Raw genomic sequence first — 22,511 nt, forward strand, 5'->3', positions numbered from 1 at the left:
CCAAATTTGATAAGACTTAAGAAGAAAGTACGTTTTGCCTGATTTTGTAAACACTACAAGGCAGCTATTATTGTTCCCATCATATATGAGTGTGAGAGCTGCGTGTCAAATTTGCATCATTTACAGAGATGCAAAAATGCAAAGATGTAGATGTCATTAGTGAACATGTTAGCTTCTTAACCCCCTACCTATACAAAAAACTTACTGAGAATATGTTTTAGAAACTTGCTATTAGAAGGACTCAAACAGATATTTTTTAATAAGAAATAAATTCCAAATGTTGTATAGATGATATCTGATAGTGTATATTCTTTGCTTTCAAACCGTATTCCTTTCACTATCTTTGACAATGTCATTTTCTCCCTGGAAACGCCAGTTGAAAAGTAAGAGAAGTGAAAAAATATTGAATATCCAGCCAGAATTCTGGATTGATGCCCATGGAGGCAATAATAATGAAAAATGGAATGACTAACCCTGATTACTTACTATGTGCCAGGCACTGTGCTAAGCATTTTATATACATTAACTCGTTCAATTTTCAACATCATCCTATTAGTCTGTTATACTACAAACTTAACTATATTATAACCTCTTCTATTATAACCATTTTACTGATAAAGATCCTGAAAGTTACAGTAGTAAACAATTTGCCCCAGGGCATAAGGGAAATAATAGATAGAGCCAGGCTCAAATCCAAGTTTGCTGGACCCCGGAATTCACTTTCTTAACCACTGAATAATACTACTTTGACAAACAGCTGGAATCCCTTTTGAGCTTTCCTTTTGAAAATCAAACTTATACTATCTCTTTCCCTGCGTTATACATTCTTTAAATAGTGCCAGCAGTCTCCATGTATCTGATGTCATTACAAAAGAATATGACATTTATAGACTTCCTTTGGCATGACATAACTAGTTATTATTTTTGTCATTCTTCTCCTTTTACCTTTTTCTTCTCCAGTATAAACTTGTGCAGAGAATGTTAGAACAAGGCTCTAATCCTGGATGCCCACTTATTGTGACTATAAGAAGTGAGCCTGAATCCACATCACTACTGGCCTTTGACCCAGTCATAGAATGATAGCTCCTACATACTGAGAATTTCCAGTGTTCCCAGCATCACATAAAACCACTTAGAGCAATGCAGTAAGGGAGTACTAGAATTAGCCCCATTTTGCAGGTGAGGAAACTAAGGCTTTCAAGGCTAAGTATCATGCTACCAAGGTCACACAACTAATAAGAAGTAAACTCTGGATTAGAACCCACACCTCTTGACTCCAGAAATCATGCTGAGTGCCATAAGATCTCCTTGTTCATCTCCGTGGTGATAAGGGCTCCTGATACCAACTTCCCTCTGGTTTCGTGACAATCAGAAGGATGCTATGATGGGAGTTCCTGATTTAGTTGAAGGGAAACTAATAAATGCTTTAAAGTGCCTAATAATTAATACCTATCACATACATAATGAATATTATTTGCCAATTATGTGTTAGGTATCTGTAATATTTACCACAACCCTACAAGGCAGCTGTTATTGTTCCCATCATATATGAGTATGAGAGCTGCGTGTCAAAGAGGTTAGCTAACTTACCCAAGCTCTCATGGCTGGTGAGTGGCAGAGCTAGTTGTCAAGTCAAAGTCTCTGGGGTCCACAGCACAAATGATGGGACTGTCATGCTGTATCATTGCACGCTTTTCTCCATCCCTTTGGGAAAAAGGAAGAACATTATGACAAAGTATCGGTGTTTAAAGTTACCTTAGGATTGTTGAGATTTTTAACTACACAATTAAAAGGACACATAAATGTCCAGGAAATCTTTTTTTTTTTAACCACACTGTTTAGGGTTAATTCTCTTGCCTGGGTGGCTCATTGCTTTTCTTTAAAAACCCTTTCCAGAAACCTGCTTGCTCTCTCCTGTTCTCTTCCCCTCCCCAACCGACCTCCGAAGGGAAGCAGGAGAACAGCCCTTCCTGGTCCCATTTTTCTTGTTTGATCATCCAGAACATGTAAATTACACTGAAATATGGCCTGAGTCAGCTCCTCACAGGACAGAAATCAGTAACCATTGATATTGCTAAGCAACACCGCAGAGGAGCAAGACTGCAAATTAGGTGACATATTTATAAGAAGTTGGAGTGTCTGGGGACTCTCTTGGGTGTTTCATTATGAACCATCTGGATGATCCGCAGTAATGACCACACATTATTGTTCACTGTTCAAGGGTGATAACTCCCATATAATTATATGGCACCTCCCTCTGTGATCCTCACCTACCTTTCAAAATCTTTCACAATCCAGATATTTCCCTGCAAAATAATTGGGAACAGTTACACCTAATGGACAATGTTCATTCCTCTCCAAAATAAGATTATTTTTTTAATTACTCTTTTGACTCATGTGGTGGCATAGCTAGATGGCAAGAATGTGCAAAAAAAAGAGTGTGTTAGTCATGGCATACTAGCATTTCCGTTGGCCTGACGTGGACTTAGCCTTGGTGTCCCAGAGGAGCCTGAGGTGATGAGACGCGTAGTCTGCTCCTAAGTCAGACATAAGCACACTGTGGTACCTACACCAGGGGAGATAGGTGAGCCTCAAGGGAGGTGAGGAAGGGAACCAAAGCCTTTGACTTTTGCAGAAGGGTAGCCGAGCAAGGACCCCTCCCAGTTCCAAAAGCCTAGCTGGTCTCACTTGTTCATTCATTCATTCATTCACTAATATTTATAAAAAAACTGGACTCAACCATCCTGATTTTAAACCAAGCCCAGAGTGGTTTGCTTTTTTTTTTTTAATTTGGAATTGGTTACCAACGTTTAAGGTGCTTCCCTGGTGGCTCAGATGGTAAAGAAACTGCCTGCGATGTGGGAGACCTAGGTTGATACCAGGGTCAGGAAGATCCCCTGGAGAAGGGAATGGCAACCCATTCCAGTATTCTTGCCAGGAGAATTCCATGGACAGAGGAGCCTGGCAGGCTACAGTCCATGGGATCACAAAGAGTCGGACACACCTGAACTACTAACACACACACATACACACACACACACTCCAACATTTAAAAGTCAGCAATTTTCACATAAAAGTCCAGATATCTGGCTTCCCTTGAATAATCAGATCTCTCAATACTGTCCCAGCCTTTCCTTGTGGAATGGGAGCTAAGAGGCTGTCACCCCTCTTTAGGCATTCACTGGCCACTTTTCCATAGTCCCCACCACTCCCTATTGTTGGCCTCGGTCCACTGTCCTCACCTACACACCTGGCCCCTGTTGTTCATGGGTGCTTTATCAGAATATTACTGTGCTCCAGGCACTGGGCCAGCTGCTGGGGATCTTTCTGATCCCTAATTTGGCCACCAATGTAGTATCAGTAGTTCTAAGGGACTGGGGCCTCAGAATGATATCAGCAGATTGACATCAACAAGGAAATACATGTAGACAGTAAGGGAGACCAAAACAAGAACAAAGCCAAACAAGTGTGTCTGGGTTTGCTGGAAGCTTGAAAAGGAAGAGTGAGTTTTTCATGAAGGGGCTGGATTCGGAGGGTGTGAAAATCAGGTGATAAATGTCTGAGAGGCAATGAGGTATGTAAAGACATAAATCCTACTTGACACTCAGTAGCTGAGGGAAGGTTACTCACAGGTTCAGCCTTTTATTTTCATTTGCAAACTTACTGCCTTGCTTCCAAAAGCCTAAGTGAGAGATTTTAATCCCATAGAAGGAAAAGAAGCACTCGTTAGCATAGATTTGCAAGAGCTGAATATGAGAAGAACTCCATAGGACAAAATCACCTCTGTTTATACCTTGTGTATGACATAGATGTGTTACCACATTTGGGGTATAGCTGTCCCCAGGTAACTGTGTACTCAGTTAGGAGTCTCTTAGGGAAGTTTAACACACAAACATCATTCCCCCACAGATTGCTAAGCAGAACTTCTGCAGTGAGTCAGTGCTCTGAAAGCTTTTTTTGAGTGAGAATTTGAATTTGAAGGTTAAAATGTTCCTTTTATTCTGATTTGAGTCTGAAGTGAGAATATGGTTGTTTCCTCATTTAACCTCCATCTCTTAAGGTTTTTTTTTTTTAACTTAAAAAAATTACTTGCCTTGACATGAACAATTATTACAAAGGAGTAATGACCAAAGAAAGCCTTTTAATGGAAAGCAATTAATTTTGGTGTACCATATAGCCCCTTTTAAGGTAAAATCAAACAAAAAGCTTTAAATCAGGCTGACTTAGAAATATCTTTTAATATCAGAATACATGTTGATTTTGATGAAAAATTTTCACACAGGGAGAGAAGAGAAACAAAGTCAACCCAAATCAAGCACTGTAAGAAACTTTAAAAAATTGTATGGATCTACAAATATAAATGTTATGTTTGTAGGGAGTGGATGGGAAATGACAAATACATAACTCCCATACTATTGATTCACAAAACTTCAATAATGAAAATAAATTCATAAATTAAAAAAAAAAGAAAACACCTTAGACTAAAATGTTAATACCACCAAACATGGTTCAGGAAGTTAGCCAGAGCAGCCTTTCATTAAACTGAAAGGTTTCCTTTTGACATTCTCCCTTGTATTTAAGGGAAGGCATCTGGGGAAGGAGGGCAGTGGGTTCTTGACTTGCACGTTTCAAGAATTGACACTGACATTGGTGCCCACCCACAGAGATAATGAGAGTCTGATAAGATTTAACAACCTCATGCAAGGCTGAAATAGAGGTTCCTGTTGGAACTTTGGCAGACAAGGAAGAGAGATGTCCATCGGCAGACAAATGGATAAGAAAGCTGGGGTACATATACACAATGGAATATTACTCAGCCTTTAAAAAGAATACATTTGAATCAGTTCTAATGAGGTGGATGAAACTGGAGCCTATTATACAGAGTGAAGTAAGCCAGAAAGAAAAACACCAATACAGTATATTAACGCATATATATGGAATTTAGAAAGATGGTAACGATGACCCTATATGTGAGACAGCAAAAGAGACACAGATGTATAGAACAGTCTTTTGGACTCTGTGGGAGAAGGTGTGGGTGGGATGATTTGAGAGAATAACATTGTTCAGTTCAGTTCAGTCACTCAGTCGTGTCCCACTCTTTGCGACCCCATGAACCGCAGCACGCCAGGCATCCCTGTCCATTACCAACTCCTGGAGTTTACCCAAACTCATGTCCATTGAGTTGGTGATGCCATCCAACCATCTCATCCTCTGTCGTCCCCGTCTCCTCCTGCCCTCAATCTTACCCAGCATCAGGATCTTTTCAAATGAGTCAGCTCTTTGCATGAGGTGGCCAAAGTATTGGAGTTTCAGCTTCAACATCAGTCCCTCCAATGAACACCCAGGACTGATCTCCTTTAGGATGAACTGGTTGGATCTCCTTGTAGTCCAAGGGACTCTTTAAGAGTCTTCTCCAACACCACAGTTCAAAAGCATCAATTCTTCTGTGCTCAGCTTTCTTTATAGTCCAACTCTCATATCCATAAATGACTACTGGAAAAACCATAGCCTTGACTAGATGGACCTTTGTTGACAACATGGATATTATCATATGTGAAATAGATCGCCAGTCCAGGTTCGATTCATGAGACAGGGTGCTCAGGGCTGGTGCACTGGGATGACCCTGAGGGATGGGATGGGGAGGGAGGTGGGAGGGGGGTTCTGGATGGGGAACACATGTACACCCATGGCTGATTCATGTCAATGTATGGCAAAAACCACTACAATATTGTGAAGTAATTAGCCTCCAATTAAAATAAATAAATTTTTAAAAAAACAAAAAAAATCAAGTAATGGATTAACTATCAAGTGTCTGAAACATTTTCCTTTAAGCACCAAATTTAACATTCGCTTTAACATAGGCATTTTTTCTAAAATTGATTGCAGTATTCTATGCCTTTATGGAAAGAATTTCCTAATGGAAATTATTTTTAATGCTTAAAGATATGATGATGACTGTTATTCCATTTTTTAAAATATAAAATCTATAAAATTACTGAAGTACATAAAATTATCTACTCCTACACTTAAAGGCCCTAAACTTATATAATTTACAATTTTTGTACTAGTTTTTCAGAATCTCTGGCATCTTGTTCACTGAAACAATACCAAACTTTCTTTTGTAATTGAGAATTAGTATCTAGTAGTCATTAATACTACATAAGCTTTGCTTCAGAAAATTTGGGTTTAAGTACAGGGTATATCATGGAACTTGGTTAAATTAATAACCTAATGATGCCTCAGTTGTGACAATAAGATCTAACCTAGAGTATCATACTGTGAGGTTTAATTAAAATAGAGCATGCGGAGCTGCTTGAGTACTAATAAACAGCCAATAAATGCAAAAAGACAAAAAGGAAGAGAGGTACCAATTATTAAGGATACCTGTGTCACGTGACACAAAGTGCTTTATAGATATGTTCTTATCTGATCCTCCAAAAACCCTCCTGAGAATAGGTATTTATTGTTCTTGTCCCTATTTTACTGAAGAAGAGACTAAGGTGCAGAAAAGATCACTAGCTCATAAGTCGTAGATCCAAGCTTTGAATTAGCTATCTTAACTGTCTCACTCAGAAGCCCTCTATTTTTTTAGTTTATTTTATGGAGGTATAGTTGATTTACAATGTTGTGTTAATTTCTACTGTACAAATTATTACAAAATAATTCAGTTACATGTATATAAATTATTTTTCATATTCTTTTCCACTATGGTTTATCACAGGATATTGAATATAGTTCTCTGTGCTATACACATAGGACCTTGTTGTTTATCCATTCTATGTATAATAGCTTGCATCTGCTAATCCCAAACTACCCCTCCCTTACCCCCCTTAACCTTCATAGCGATATTATGGAATCAGCAGTCCAGAAGCCTTAAGTATCAGTGCCTGCCGTCCTGACTTCAGCAAGTCCAGGGAAGTTCAACAAATCAAAGCACTGTTATTTGGGAGCTGTGCATTTATACGCTTTGATTAAGAAATATGAGGAGCGCATGTGATACACAAAAGGCACTGTTCTAGTTGGGAGGGATCCAAAGAGGAATACAGTCTCAGTCTCCAAGATATGGACATCCTAACTGGAGAGACAGACTTTGCAAATATTACAGGGGAGGGTGCACAGGTCCCAAGCTGGAACATCGGTGATCAGATGAATGAAGGGTTTGCTTTTCACATCCTGTTCCCATGGTTATGGTCCATGTTTTGACATTCTTCGCAGATCTGAGAGTAGAAGGGCAGGACTGATGAAGAAATTTCTTTTAAATTCTAGCCCAAATGGCAGAATATGTTTTATTGCTGGACACCAAATAGCTATTTTAAACTTCTGTAAATACTGTTGAATTAGTTTCGGCAAACCTGTGTAAAATAGCAAGTTGGGGCATGTGCGTTCTGCTCCATGTGCCGTAGGTTCTCTTTCACTCTTCTTGGTGATGCTTGCAGTGATGAAGCTGCTCATTATTGACTGCTTAGTGGGTATTATCATCTCACCTACTCTTCACCACAGCTTTGTGAGATAGATATTAATACAAGCATGCCCTTTTATAGCTGAGAACACCAAGGCTCAGAAAGGCAAAGCAATTGCTCAAAGTCACACAGCTAAAAAGTGGCAGGTCTTGGGTTCAAACCTATACCCTGGCTTCAAAGCCTGTGTTCTTAACTTCTTTTAGCTACTGAAAATAATCCTTTCCTGGATGTGATGTAATCTGATATCTGCATACTTCCTTAATAGGTATTAGACAACTTTACCAAGGAACTAATATCTGTGTTGAGAAAATCTAAAATCTAAATTTTAGATCTACAAACTCAGTGTCAAAAATAAAGCAGCTCTTTGATTTAAGAAAACACACAAGTTATTTTTTCCATCAACCAACACTTAATGAATGCTGCTTTCACTGATTTCTCTACCTCTGCTCTTCATTCTGGAGAAGGCAATGGCACCCCACTCCAGTACTCTTGCCTGGAAAATCCCATGGACGGAGGAGCCTGGTAGGCTACAGTCCATGGGGTCGCTAAGAGTCGGACACGACTGAGTGACTTCACCTTCACTTTTCCCTTTCATGCACTGGAGAAGGAAATGGCAACCCACTCCAGTATTCTTGCCTGGAGAATCCCAGGGATGGGGGAGCCTGGTGGGCTGCCATCTATGGGGTCGCACAGAGTCAGACACGCCTGAAGCGACTTAGCAGCAGCAGCTCTTCATTTTAACAAAATGAATTCATAGATTTTTCTGTTGACTTTCTGTTTTATATGCCAGAATTTTGAGGCCTGAAAGGTGCTGCTCCTGTCTGGGGAAATTTTCTGAGAAAAAGGTTGAGAATGCCAGAGGTTCCAAAAGTGGAGCTGAGAAGGTCAATGTTGGAAGCAGAAATCTGTATCCATGCCCTTTTTACGAAAGGAAGAAATTAGGGGCCAAAAAGCACTAGTTCTTAGTCGCAGATCCTTTGAGACTGAAGATCTTTTCCTTGACTTATCAACCAAGATGTATGGACAAGAATTCAGAGGTACCTTAAAGCCAGGTAATGACCTTGCTGGAAGGCCTGAGAGGAAGTGGGCAGAGGAATGACAGTAGATTCAGGCTCTCCTAGAGACCCAGGAGCTTGGACGCCCATGGATCTAGCTGCCCAAATGGCATGAGCGATCATGCCATGTTAGGCAGCTGATCAGTTCATAGGCTCATCTCAAACACCAGCCACTGGGTTCCGGACTTTTTCTTAGGCTTTCTTAGGCTTAGAGAAATGTTATAGAGAAGAGGCACCAGGTAGTAACCAGGATGATCTTCACTACTGATTCATCCCTTTTCCTCTTGCTCAGTTGACATAATGGAAGTTATTCAATGGTATTAAACAGCACCCTCTTGAACCCCCTCCCTCCTCCTTCCTACCCCAAGAAATTCAGCTTGGATTGGGACCAGTTTGAATCCTAATCCAATGGTGCTAAAGTTGCCATGGCTACTCTCCATGGGGAGTGTGCTGATGGGATCCCATTGCTGCTTGCAGGTGAGTTTTCATTCATGCCTCTCAGGCCATTTTCCATGAGGTGTCCATGGGCTATGGGACGCTAGCTAGGTGCAAATGTGCTCTGACTTATGGATGCGTATTGTGTCTGTCCTAGTCGCATGTTGCACCCCTCTTCCTGCACCCTCTGAGCCCCTGGTTCAAAGAAGGGAGGCGCCAGCTCTTGGAGATACTGTCCCACCAGCCCCAGGAGACCACCCTGACCATTTGAAAGCACTGAGGTGCCGAGTTCACCATCTCACTATCCCATTGAGGTCAACGATAAAAACTCTGTTCCAACAGGCTGGTTTCCTTCACATTCTCGTGTACCTTTTTTAAGTAAGCACCAAACATGGTTCTCTTCACTTGGGCAAATGCTGTTTCCTTGCCCCCCTTCTTCACTGTGCTTCAAGTCACTCCATCACCTGTTGTAATTCAGCCTTTCACTGCTCTTATTCCTTCCACCACCTTTCGCCTTCTTTTTGGTATATGCTGTCCAGTTTTTGTCCCCCTGCCCCGGTCCTCATCTACAGAAGTAGCTAAGGAACAATCTAGGAATCACCACAGCAGCAAGAATGTGTGAGTTTTGTCAGCCACCCCTGGATCCAATTTTGACCATGCTGGTATTAATTGAATAAATTAATCAAAGAATATTATTGTACGTGTTTATACCTGGCTCCATGAGAGAGGAGGTAAAAACTTAATCACATCTGTCACTAACAGAGGTTTGAAAGTTTGGGACTGATACATGAAGACCGGTGTGTCTGTACGGAGAGGTAGCGTCTCAAAAGACAAAAATGCAGTAGTGTATCTCCACTGTGTAGAAATATGGTTTTGACTCAACTTTGCAAACATGAACTGCCCACATTCTGTTTCCTTGGCAAATAAAGAGAATGCCAGCTGCTTATTCGCCTGCTTTACCTCAGGGAAAGAGTAGAGGTTACAGAAAAATTAGCTGGCTGGTATAATTCATCAGCTTACTGCAGGATTATACATACACATCACACCACACACACACAAGGCATAGATTATGTGTAAAGCCACCATGAACATGTGTTTAATATTTATGAAGGAATTTAGATCACCTTAAAATCCCAGACTTTGGCAGTGTCACATATATAGTAGACTACTGTTCTTAAAATGGCAGAAAAAAATGTTTTTTTACTGAAGGCAATCCCTAGAAGTCAATTTTTTTTAAAGCCGCCTTGTTTTGACGCAAAATTCAATTTCTTATTGAAGCACTTGCATCCTTTGTCATGGGTCTAACAAAATCCAGAGTAGGCAGGCTTTTGCAGAAACATAAAAATGAGGTGATTTTTCTCCCCAAGGCATAATTTTGTATCAGTGTGTTACAATAGCTTTAGGTAAAATTTTAGGCACATGGAAAAAGAATGTGTGTAATATATATTATAAAGAGAAGAATATTTATTATTGTGTTTTAAACTAGAGCCTTATCTTGTACACAAAACCCATCAATTATTAGTTCATTCATATGTGAGTTTTTAGCGGCTCACCAAGTTAATGAGCCATGAAAGCATTCCACAGAATCACAGGAGTATCTCTCGAATCTCATTAATTTCTCTAAGTTTATTGGGAGAGTGTTGTAATGACCAGGAAAATATTTGTAACCTGATCACAATGTTGCTTCAAACAGTCTGGAATTTTCAGATGAACAAGAATGAAAGTTTCTATTTTAGAACTGAAGTAAGAAAACAGAAATGGTATGTCCCCACCTCTTCCATCCCCCTACCCAAGATGCCGCTTCTACCAGCTGACTCAGACAAGTTTGCTTTCTGCCAGCAGTTTCCATCACAGCCGAGTCCTTTCCTGAGCTGCATCCAGGAGGTTGCCTCCTGGCCCCTGCAGGCTATGCAGCAGCAGGTGATGCCCTGAGCATGGAGTTGTGGCTGCTCTGGGCCACCTGCCCTTCCCTGGGAGCATGCCTCCCACTTCCTCCCGAAGTCTTTTGCACTTTTCCCAGCCCTTCCAAGCATGTTGCACCCATGGTATTCAGTGCTTTTTGCCTGTAATATGAGATTAGAAATGAAAGGGAAGTTTAGAACATGGTTTTTCATTTGGGGTTTTTCCCAGGTAGCCTTCCTTCCTTATTAACCTCTAGGAAGTAGTTCCGTTGGAGAAAAGCTGTGAAATGAACTCCTGGGACTGCTGTTTCCTGGCAAGGAATGCCAGCATCTACACACCCCAGTGGGTCTCTACAAACCGCAAAAGGGTCTCTGGTCCAGCCATCTCTTGGCATGTCATCTCTAAAAATGACAGGGCAAGGCTGGACCTGCCATGAAGATATCTTCGCCAAGTGTTCTATTTCATCAGATGTTAAAATAACTGTGTCCTGTTCTGTAATGCAGGGCACGTCCTACCCCCAGTGGAATAATATATTTTAAGTGATTTCTGAAAATGGGCCGTGAAAGCCGTCTGCCACATGGCCCATGTTTGCACATCTCTATATAGTTACGATTGTGGAATTTGACAGTATAACTCTGAATCTGATTAATTAAGAATGTGTAAAAAACAAAGTTCTTGCATTACAGCTCGTTCCTTATCTTTGTGTCTTTTACTGTGATGTTGTAGAACTTGGATCATATGGAAAACTAAAATATTATGACACAATGACTGAAGAAGGTAAGAATGATTTTAGAATTGTATGCATTGGCTTTTTTTTTTTTTAATTTATGGTGTCTGTGGCTTGCCCATTTTTAAGTCTTTATTTTCCCCCTCTTTGCATGACTTCAGTGACATCGTGTGATTTATTATTCTTTCTGCATTTTCGTCTAGTTTCTGCCATTGTGTTGATTTGGAATTGGAGACATGCAATACCATGGGTGATCATGTTATTCCATTCAAACAATCCAAACCATCTCAGTCGTGTAATGCACTCAGTGAAATGGTGTCAGCAATGTAAACACAAGCCCACACCCACTGGGTCACCATTAGTTCCTCCACATGCTTACAACATAGAAAAATACATCAGACCAACACTTCCTTTTAATATGTCCCTAATTTGGGGGTGGGGGGGAGGTATGTATCTTCTGGTGATATTCTGATTTATGCAAAGGAATGAGCAATCTAAAGGAATCCCTAGATTCAAAATGGAGACTTGTTTCTGATGCAGAGGACTGTAGGCTCCTGTCCTTTTCTCTCACAGCCCATGCTAACTCATCTGAGAGAGGCCAGGGTCATCGTTCCAGCCAATGGGGCTGTATATATTGGAGTTCACACTGTGTGAGATTGGACATATCATTTTGAGCATTTCCCCTGAGTAAATGAAGTCTGGAGAGATTTATTTTTCAGTTTATCTACAATTCCAGACACTGTCCCAGAGCACAGTCTTGCCCCAGTCAGAATGACTTTTCTGAAATAAGTGCACCATGGAACAGTAACTTGAAAATTTTACATTCTGGTAAAAGGAGTTGTCCTCTTGTCCTAATCTCACACATACCTCCACTTTTTGACTAGTAAATGATATTTGTAAGTTATGAAAACATCTGGAGTTTTCACATGCTTTTTTCACTGATACTGACAAGAAAGCCAAAGGTACCCTAGGAAGGGGAATTGGTTCATTTTGTCCTTCAACATGAGAGAAACTCCCAAAGTGTTGCATATCTTGTTTTCAGCTTCTAGTATTTCTGAGTTGCCTTAGTTTGCCAAAGATCTCCTAGTTGCTTTGCATGCAGGAGGCAGAATATCAGATAGCCCTCGGTAAGAGGAAGGCCCTTCTCAGCCCCTCCTCACTCTGGCTTCTGCAAAGTTCTGAGGCCCTTCTTTACTTCTATCTCTGTGCTGTCAGTTAACCATGATGGTGTTTTCTAAAGCAGCGGGCCACAGTTAGAATCTCAGACTTGGCTCTTTGTAGCCCAAGACCCTCCCAACAATGTGGGGGAAGTGCAGATCCTTGGGCAATGAAAGCTTTAAAGGCATAAAGCTACCTATGAGCATCAGTATCCTACCACCACGGGGATAGAAGGAGCAGTCCCTGCCTTAAAGGAAGGCTCCTGTCCCGGCTGTTATTTTCAGTCCATGGCTTCAAACCACTTTGATTTTTCTTGGTGATTGGCTTGGGAAGCCAAAACTTTGGGGCTCACTGACTTTATAATTTAATTGCTTTTCCAGGCATCTCACAGTCCTCAGTCTAAGCTTCATGGCTTGAGTGGCCAGTGGGTTTGCTACCTTCTACCTGAGTAGTCACGACCCCTCACTCTCTCTCATTCCTCCGTTCTGTCCTCTGCCTTCCGCCCTTAGCGTCTTGTTACCAGAGCTGCTTCTGGCTTCTTATTGCTTCTGTTGACCTGTTTCTCCCTTACCCTTTCTTTTCTTCCTCTTTCCACATCTATGGGAGCAAATTGCCATTGGAGCACTCCCTTTCTCTTCTTCCCCGCACCAGAAAATTCAACATCACATGAAGATGCAAAAGTGCTGCTTCTGATCTGATGATACCAATTGATGTTGAACAGCTGGGCTTTCTAGGCAGGCAAACAGAGTCAAAATAATGTCTAGCATGAGAAGCATGACCAGCCCTTAGCAAAACTGTAAAATTGTGTTTGGGGACCTTCATGGGTCACCTTTAAGATTCCTTATCCTTCCCTGTACTGCTCATCCCTTCATGCATATCCCTTTGTGTCCCATTCTTAGCTGAAAATTCATCCCAGTTACAGTGATAGCTAATAGTAGCTAAGGGAGCATTTTTAAAGTACATTCTATGAAATATTACTATCAGATCATGTCATTAGGGATTTTGCAGCCATCCAGGGGAAAGAAAGAAAGCAAGCTTGATTTTGTTATTAAGTAAGCAAGAGAGCTTCTGAATTAAGCTAAATAGATTTCTTTACCATGTGACTTGTCAGAGCCTTCCATGTGCACCTGTGCACTGCAGCATATAATGATAGATCGTATAGAGGGATGGAGGCTTCCCTGGTGGCTCAGTGGTAAAGGATCTGCCTGCAACGCAGGAGCCACGGGTTCAATCCCTGAGTCAGGAAGATCCCCTGGAGGAGGAAATGGCAACCCATTCCAGTATTCTTGCCTGGAGAACTCCATGGACAGAGGAGCCTGGCAGGCTACATACGGTCCATAAGGTCAGAAAGAGTCGGAGATGACTGAAGCAAGTTAGCATGCACGCAAAGGGATAGAGTTTGCCGTATTGCTCAGACTTTCTTGGTCAGAGAAACCATTCTTCCATGGAGCCTCTTGTGGGACTCTTTTAGAAATGCTGGTTAAGGCATTATCCTTTATCTAAAATAGTAACCTTTGAAAAACTCACAAGTTTTCCAAACACATAGCAATCCCTCTCAGGCACTCATAGAAAGAATGACTGGAGCAGCGGGTGGGAGCGGGGTGGGTCTCCATCCAGTCACCTCAGATTACACTCTTTTGGCAGCTGCCTCCACCACAAGCCAGGCCTGGCTTAAACCTAATTCTGGGATTCCATCTAAAAGACTCAAGGCCAGCTCAGTAACCTCAGACCTGGCAACAGCCATGCATGACTTTCAAATTCTTCCTCTCACTGAAAATAATAATAACTGTGATTTATAGCATCTCCATGTTACACAATTTAAGGAAGTATGATAAAGATGAAGATGTTATGGGCAATAGGGGACTAGTATAGCCTTCAAGAAATATCCCTCTCCATTTGAGCATTTCTTTTCACAATTTTAGAAATGTGACTAGCCCTTGACAGGGCTTTATTATAATTGCCCATGTGACCAGTCATTATTTGTAACTGTTTCTGGAGATTTCTCTGGATGTTGTGTGAAGTCAGCTACTTGCAATGAGGCCTGTTTTTTTCCCTAAAGTGGATTAAGTGGAAAGATGGATTACATATGCCACCCCCATCCTAAGAAAAATTGCATGATGATCTGCTAAATATAGAGAATTGTCTTGCAAGTATTCGGTCCATTATTTTAAGCACTTGCTATATACAAGTTATTCTGTTAGGTGCTTCGTTGAAGTACAAGATTAAAAGGTGGACAGTTTGCCCCCATGGAACTTACAGACGGGGGAGAAATAAAACACAGAGTTTTAATAATCACTGAGCCAGTCCCATAGGTATTCAGAAAAAAAATGACAGGCTACAGGAAGAGGAAAGATTGCTTTCAATGGTGGGGGATGGGGAAGGAGAGGATTTTGTGAAGGTGATCTTTGACCTGGGCCCTAAAAGATCAGTAAATATGGGTTACATTGGGGTAGGAGAACTGGTTCCCACCAGGCCCACCAGGCTGAGGGATGAAAGAAGGGGCTACACCAAACCTTACTGGGTGCCTCCCACCTGCCAGGCGTAATGCTCTGAGTGTTTTATATATGCTGCTGCTGCTGCTGCTGCTGAGTCGCTTCAGTCGTGTCCAACTTTGTGCAACCCTATAGATGGTAGCCCACCAGGCTCCTCTGTCCCTGGAATTCTCCAGGCAAGAACACTGGAGTGGGTTGCCATTTCCTTCTCCAGTTTTTTATATATATTCATTTAATCCTTGTAATGATCACAAGGTAGATTTTACTGATGATGAGAAAACCAAAGCCCAAACAAGTATTCTATTAGATGTGGAAACTAAGATTCAGAGAAGCAAAGTGATTGCCTCTGGGACTCAGAGGTAGTAATTGCGATGTGGAACCTGAACTCAGGACCACTCACCGCCATCTCCACTGCGGTTACTCGGCGAGGTGGTATAAGGAACTGGACAGTGCAGATTGGCTGTGGTGAAGGAGTAGGAAGAAAGGCTTGATGGAAACCAGATCATGGGAAAAGCTGAACCACAGACTAAGGAATGACAGTGAGCTATTTGCTGAAACATGGCCTCCGTACTTGAATACTATACCTTTAAAATTTTATTTTAGTAGAACAATCTGGGACTTCCCTGGTGGTCCAGTGGCTAATGCTCCGCGCTCCCATGCAGAGGGCCAGGGTTTGATCCCTAGTCAAGGATCTAGATCCCACATGCTACAGCTAAGAGTTTGTATGCTACAACCAAAGACCCTACATTCTACAACTAAATTTTAATATTTTAAACTTTAATATTTTAAATTTAAATATTAAATTTAATGTTTTTAATTTTTTTTTTTTTTAAACTGCTTACTCTCAGACACTGGAAAAAATTGTAACATTTTTTGTAAAATCTGCCCCTTCCCTCAGAGCCCAATTTCTCCCTCTCTTGTCTCAGGTGCCCAGAACCTAAATCAGAACAGCTGCCTGGGCCACACCCAACTTCCTCTCCTACCCTGAACCAATCAGAATTTTATCCACTCACTCATTCATTCCCTCCCTGGAGAAGGACGTGGCAATGCATTTCTGTATTCTTGCCTGGAGAATTCCATGGACAGAGGAGCCTGGCAGGCTATAGTCCCTGTGGTCACAAAGAGTTAGACACGACTGAGCAACTAAACAACAGCATTCATTCTCTAACATATTCATTCAGCAACACTCATTTTGGACCAGGCATTAGACTGAGTACGGGGCTCATGGAGATTAAAGATAGCTCTGCTCCTAAAGAATTCACATTCCAATGGGGGACACAAGCAGCAAGATGAGTAGCATGGTGGGCAAACCCGAGGTGCCAGGGAGCCCAGTGGAAGTGAGGACAGGATTCTCAAAAGAGGCCATGTCTCCACTCCCTCATTCCTGCTTCCCAAAGTGATGTCTCTCCTGCCCTACCAACCACGTGATACTAAAGTGTTCACTTGATAATAGCCGAGCACCTGCTCTGAATGAATCATGTTCCTAGACTTGATCTGTAACAAGATGTTTCCAGAGATATAAGTAAGTGGCTCCAGGGATAGTCTTTTAGTGGCCTCAGTTCCCCCTACGTGGGCAGCCATTCCTTTATCTCTTCATGGGATGGTACTTAATATTCTTGGAAGAGCAATCTCCAGTTTTTACTTAAGGTAAATAACCCATAGTTTAACAGATAAACATATTCTACAGCACAGGGAACTATATTCAGTATCTTATAATAACCTATAATGGAAAAGAATCTGAAAAAGAATACATATATGTATTCACATATATATATAACCGAATGATTTTGCTATACACCTGAAACTAACACAATGTTGTAAATCAGCTATACTTGAGTTTAAAAATAAATCAGTAACCCATAGTTTATTTCTCATCTACAGATAACCCAAATTCATACCATTATCACTCTGGAAAATCCTCAATAAATTGAACTTGGCTTCCTTACTAAAGTTTCTTTAAATGAAAATGTAAAAAGTTAGTTCAAAAGAAAGCTTGTGTGATGGAACAGAGGAATTCAAAAAAGAGATGCCTTTCCACCAATGGCAGTATACACAACTACTCATTTCTGCTCTTTGAAGATAAACATTCATAAAGACATGTAGATAAGTAGATAAACAGAACTCATGACTAAGGATACATTGCAAATATGCAATTCATTGTGCTAAACTCATTGCCATTTAACAGAAACCATTTCTAGAAAAATAATTTCTCCACTATTTAAAAAGTCAATCTTTGTTCATTTGTATAAAGGAAAACAAAGACAAGTTTGTTTTCATATCAAGGGTAAGAATAATAATGATCTTTTTCTTATTGAAATTAAGGCTAGTTTCATGGCAACCAATAACCCCTTTATCAAGCTAAGAAACTATAATGTCTTATATGAATCATAGGTTCCTCAGTTAGTCATGTGGCTGAGTTTTGAAAATCTCAAAGAAACAGAAGCACCCTAAGATTACACAGTCTAGCCAGTTATTTTACATTCATAACTGCAGTGAAATATTCCCTGATGGCTCAGACTGTAAAGAATCTGCCCAGGAGACCTGGGTTCAATCCCTAGATTGGGAAGATCCTCTGGAGAAGGGAATGGCAAACCACTCCAGTATTCTTGCATGGAGAATTCTGTGGATGGAGGAGCGTGGTGGGCTGCAGTCCATGGGGTCGCAAAGAGTCAGACACGACTGAGCAACTAACTCTTTAGCACAGATTCCAATTCTTTTTCAAAAAGAAATTGAATTTTGTAATACTATTCATTGGTATTTTCCATTGCCCAAAAGGTATCCTCTGAAAATGTAATCCTAAAACTGGTACTTGGTGCTATCTGTAGCCTTCACATTATATTTTAATCCTGTCTTTGAACTGATGAGACTGTGTTATATACTCTGATATATTAAGTAGGATAGGTTCAACTCTAGTGGAAAATCCAAATTAACAGGGACTTAAGTCAGATAGAAGTGTATCTCTCATGAGTAAAAGAGGTCCAGAGGCAAGCTGTACATGGCTGATATGGAAGCTTCACAATAATCCAAGACCCAAACTCCTTCATCCTTCTGCTCCACCATCTTAATATATGACTTTCAACCTCAAGGCACCTCATGTCCAAGATGGCTGCCACTACAGCTCCACCATCACATCTGTGTTTCAAGAAGTCTCATGCGTGCTCAGTTGTGTCCAACTCTTTGCAACCCCATGGACTGTAGCCTACCAGGCTCCACTGCACTGTCCATGGGATTTTCCAGGCAAGAATACCGGACTGGGTTACCATTTCCTACTCCCCAAATTATTTTCCCCAGCTATTTTGTCTTCTTTTTAAGGAGGCTTCCTTTTAGACCTTCCCAGTAAAATCTGTACAAAACTCCCATTACTTGCCTACACCTAGTTCAGGGAAGCTTGGAAATGTTATATGTCAAGCTGGATGATTTGCTGTCCCCAACAATTTAGATAGTATGTCACTAGGAAATGAAAAAGGAATAGATATTAATAGGAAACTTGCAATCTCGCCATAACAGAGAAATAGTGCTTTCATAAAACCGTGTGTTGATGGGGAGGACTGAGATCAGAGCAAGCTCTGGAGTGAGACTGAGAACTCATGCTAATATAGTCAAAGGTCTGTCTAGTCAAAGCTATGGTTTTTCCAGTAGTCATGTAGGAATGTGAGCATTGGACTGTAAAGAAGGCCGAATGCCAAAGAATTGATACTTTCAAACTGTGGTGCTGGAGAAGACTCTTGAGAGTCCCTTGGACTGCAAGGAGATCAAACCAGTCAATCCTAAAGGAAATCAACCCTGAAAACTCATTGGAAGGACTGATGCTGAAGTTGATGCTCCAATACTTTGGCCACCTGATGCAAAGAGCCAACTCATTGGAAAAGACCCTGATGCTGGAAAAGATTGAGAGCAGAAGGAGAAGGGGGTGACAGAGGATGAGATGGTTGGATGACATCATGGGCTCAATGGACATGAGTTTGAGCAAACTCTGGGAGATGGTGAAGGACATGGAAGCCTGCGTGGCACAGTTCATTGGGTCGCAAAGAGTCAGACATGACTGAATGACTGAACAACAACAATTGGAGATATCGATAAAGTGGATTTGGAGTCTGGAACTTAGGAGAAAAGTTAGGGTTACAGATGTAAATTTGAAAGTCGTAGAATATAAGTATCATTTAAAGCTATAGAACTAAGCAAGAATACCTAGCTAAGCAGTAGAAAAGAGGAGGCCCAGGACTGAGCCCTGGGAACTCTATAAAGTATAGCGTCTGGGAAGAAGGGAGAATGCACAGCAAAGGAGACTGGGGTAGGCAGAGGACGAGGAGAGAATGGCATCCCAGAAACTAATGAAGAACTTGTTCTAAAAGAGGACCGTGAAAAGGTGATGGCATTAATGAATTGACAGATTAGATCAAAGAATTGTTGTCATAGAAAGATAAGAGTTGTGGACAGAATGTGAGATGCTTCAAGTCAGGAGTTTGGACGTGGTACTGTTATTGCCAGTGACAAGGTTTAACTGCAGGAGTGGATGGATGAGGTGAGAAAGGGCAGCTGGAAGAGAGTAGGTTAGGGCGGTAAGGAGCCAAGTGTTGCAGGGTTCACCCATGTAAAGTCACCATGGGTGGTAGCACAAGTAATGGTGGAGATAAAAATAGTGAACTGTGTTCCAGTATCTTCGGGAATGAGGGAAGCATGACTAGGAAGTCAGTTGAAGTACATGTGATAGAGTTTGTTGGCCTGGGCTTCAAAGAAGGACAGAGAATTGATGTATAAGTAATGAGGAAGGGAGGGTGGAATAGGGTAAAGAGCACTTGGAGAGAAATAGTGTCACTTTCAAGGGCCACAGGAGAAAAGGGACCATCAAGAAACAACCATGCTCAGTAGGAACAAAAAGACAACATTCACAGAAGTTAAGGATGCATGAAATTTACTGATGGCGGGACTGAGAGATTGAGTCAGACCAGGGATTTTCAGAGCCACTTGGTGATAAGCATCTCGATGGTGATGGATGACCTGGAGGCTTTGCTGAAGAGAACAGGAATGTAGCATGGGATGGCAACAACCTAACCATGTTTTTAAAGCCTTACTAGAGCCTCTTTTTTTGGATTGGTCTCATGGGCAGTTTGCAGTGATGAAGTAAGGTCTGTCTTTCCAGGAGAGGGGAGCTCTGGGGAAACCCCATGAGTCCGGCTGGGAGTGGGGAAAGTTGAAGAAGGAGATCAGCCTCCTCAATTCAGGGCCAGAGAGTTCAGTCCAGCATAGGAGGACCCTTCCTACAGACATGGCCAAAGATGGAGTGGCCTGCCTCAGACAGGAGTCCCCCCTCTCTGGAGAAGCCAAGGAATCTCCTTCAGAAAGAAGTTCAGATAATGGACAATCCGATGGTCAAGACTCTGGCCTGGTGGCCTTTATGAAGTGTGATGGCAGACATAGTTTGCAAGCCTGCCTTTAAGATCTGCCTTTAAGATGAAGCTTCAGAAAACTTGATCTTGCATTTTGGTTATGCTGCCACCAAGATTGTGATAGGTGGGTTCCTGGACCATAGCATCTGAACTAAAACACTTGTGTGTTATTCGATCCAGTTCACAGCCAAACTATTAGTGTGGTTAAATACAACAAATAGTCCATTAGTTCCTGTGGAATGGACCCTTAAAAGAACAACTGCCCCCATGAAACCTATATTCTCTTTTAGTTGTAAATCCAAACTTTTACCACAGTAGAAATTTTAAATTGCAAATTAATTTTAACCATTCTTTTTATTATAAAATCATTACATGCATGCAGAGGTAAAAAGCAAACATTACATAAGGAAAGACAGTAAAAATGAGTCCCCCTCTTACCCCAGATTCCATTCATTCCTTAGAGTTAACCACTTTTATCAGTTTTTTAACATATTCTCTTTTCTTCTATAACTGTTCTCTACGTGGTTTTTGTTTATTAATATATCTAAGATATTTCCATATTAGCACTATTTTACTTTCCCCATTCCTTTTTAGCAGGTGCATAGTATTCCACTGTCTGCCTCTTCCCTGGTAGGTTCGATCAGTCCTCTGTCAATGAATATTTAGGATATTTCCATTTTTATTCATTTAGTTATTACAATGCTACATGAGCATCTTCTTTGCCCATATAATAAACTCTATTATGTTGAAGATATAAATGTGTGTGCTGTTTGCTCAGTCACATCTGACTCTTTGCAACCCCATGGACAGTAGAGCACCAGGCTCCTCTATCCACGGAATTTTTCAGGCAAGAGTACTGGAGTGGGTTGCCATTTCCTACTCCAGGGGCTCGTCCTCACCCAGGGATCAAACCTGTGTCTCTTGTGTCTCCTGCATTGGCAGGTGGATTCTTTATCACTGTGCCACCTGGGAAGCCCTTTGAAGTAAAAACAAACATATAAAATAAATTTCTGGAAATAAAAATGACAGATCAAAGGACATACACATTTTAAACTTTGAAAGGTAGTGCCAAATTACCCTCCAAAGGTATTGCATCAGTTTACACTCCATTCACAGTGAAGGCATGAGCCTTAAACAACAAGTTGAAATAAGTCCTTTGAACAGAGATTCAAACTGACTTCATTACAGAGCCGATGAGCTTTTGCAAGATAACTAGCTTCTGATTTACTTGTTTGAGATATCCAAGTTTTTACTAAAGTTGAGTGAAAGCCAAGGTAGAGTTCTGATGGAAGTCTTTGTCCTTTCCAAATGAAGTGACAAGACTATTCCTCCCACACAGAGTATCTAATTTCCACCCCAGCATGTATCCTTCTTGCCTCAAGATCATTGATATCCCTGTAGAAACTCCGAGATCACTGCAGGTTACCTTTCTCCCTCCCATTTACCTATGAGGGCACCTCTATTATGCACCGACACCATTTCCAGCACCATGTTATGTTTCATTCATTCCAGGTTTATGGTGTAAGTCATTCGGTCCAACTTTCCATAACCGGATGATTTTTCTGGGCACTTGAACAGATGCTCTCTGTTAAGGCTGGGCCTTCTCCAAAAGACAAACAGATTTAACTCACCGGTTATTAACCACATTACTTTTTTAGAGATGTATTCTTACAAGTCTCTTCCTGGGGCTGGATCTTAGGAAGACAGCAGCCTAGTGTGTGTGCATAACCAAACTAACCAACTAGAAACTGGCATCAGATCTGCAGGAAAGATCAAATCAGTTGAATGGATAAATTCATGGTCTTCCTGAAAACCAGAACCAAGGAAGTCTTCTCATTAGAATACATCCAGCTCTTCAAACTTCATTGCATCTTATTTTCATGATCTAAACCATC

General features: G+C 41.2%; 1 protein-coding gene across 2 annotated transcripts in view; it reads left to right on the forward strand.

Moving 5' to 3' along the window:
• Window positions 1–22,511, forward strand: part of SLC24A2 (solute carrier family 24 member 2) — a 264,631-nt gene that overhangs the window by 186,340 nt on the left and 55,780 nt on the right. The window contains exon 5 of one of the 2 annotated variants that reach the window (XM_081498800.1): window positions 11,579–11,629. The exons of the other annotated variant lie outside the window; for it this stretch is intronic. Within the exon in view, the coding sequence (XP_081354926.1) occupies window positions 11,579–11,629 (51 nt within the window). The remainder of the gene's footprint in view (window positions 1–11,578; window positions 11,630–22,511) is intronic. 2 annotated transcript variants of the gene reach the window in all.

This window comes from Giraffa tippelskirchi, chromosome 1, assembly GCF_054371585.1.
Source record: "Giraffa tippelskirchi isolate mGirTip1 chromosome 1, T2T-mGirTip1v1.2.pri, whole genome shotgun sequence".
NCBI classification, from domain to species: domain Eukaryota; kingdom Metazoa; phylum Chordata; class Mammalia; order Artiodactyla; family Giraffidae; genus Giraffa; species Giraffa tippelskirchi.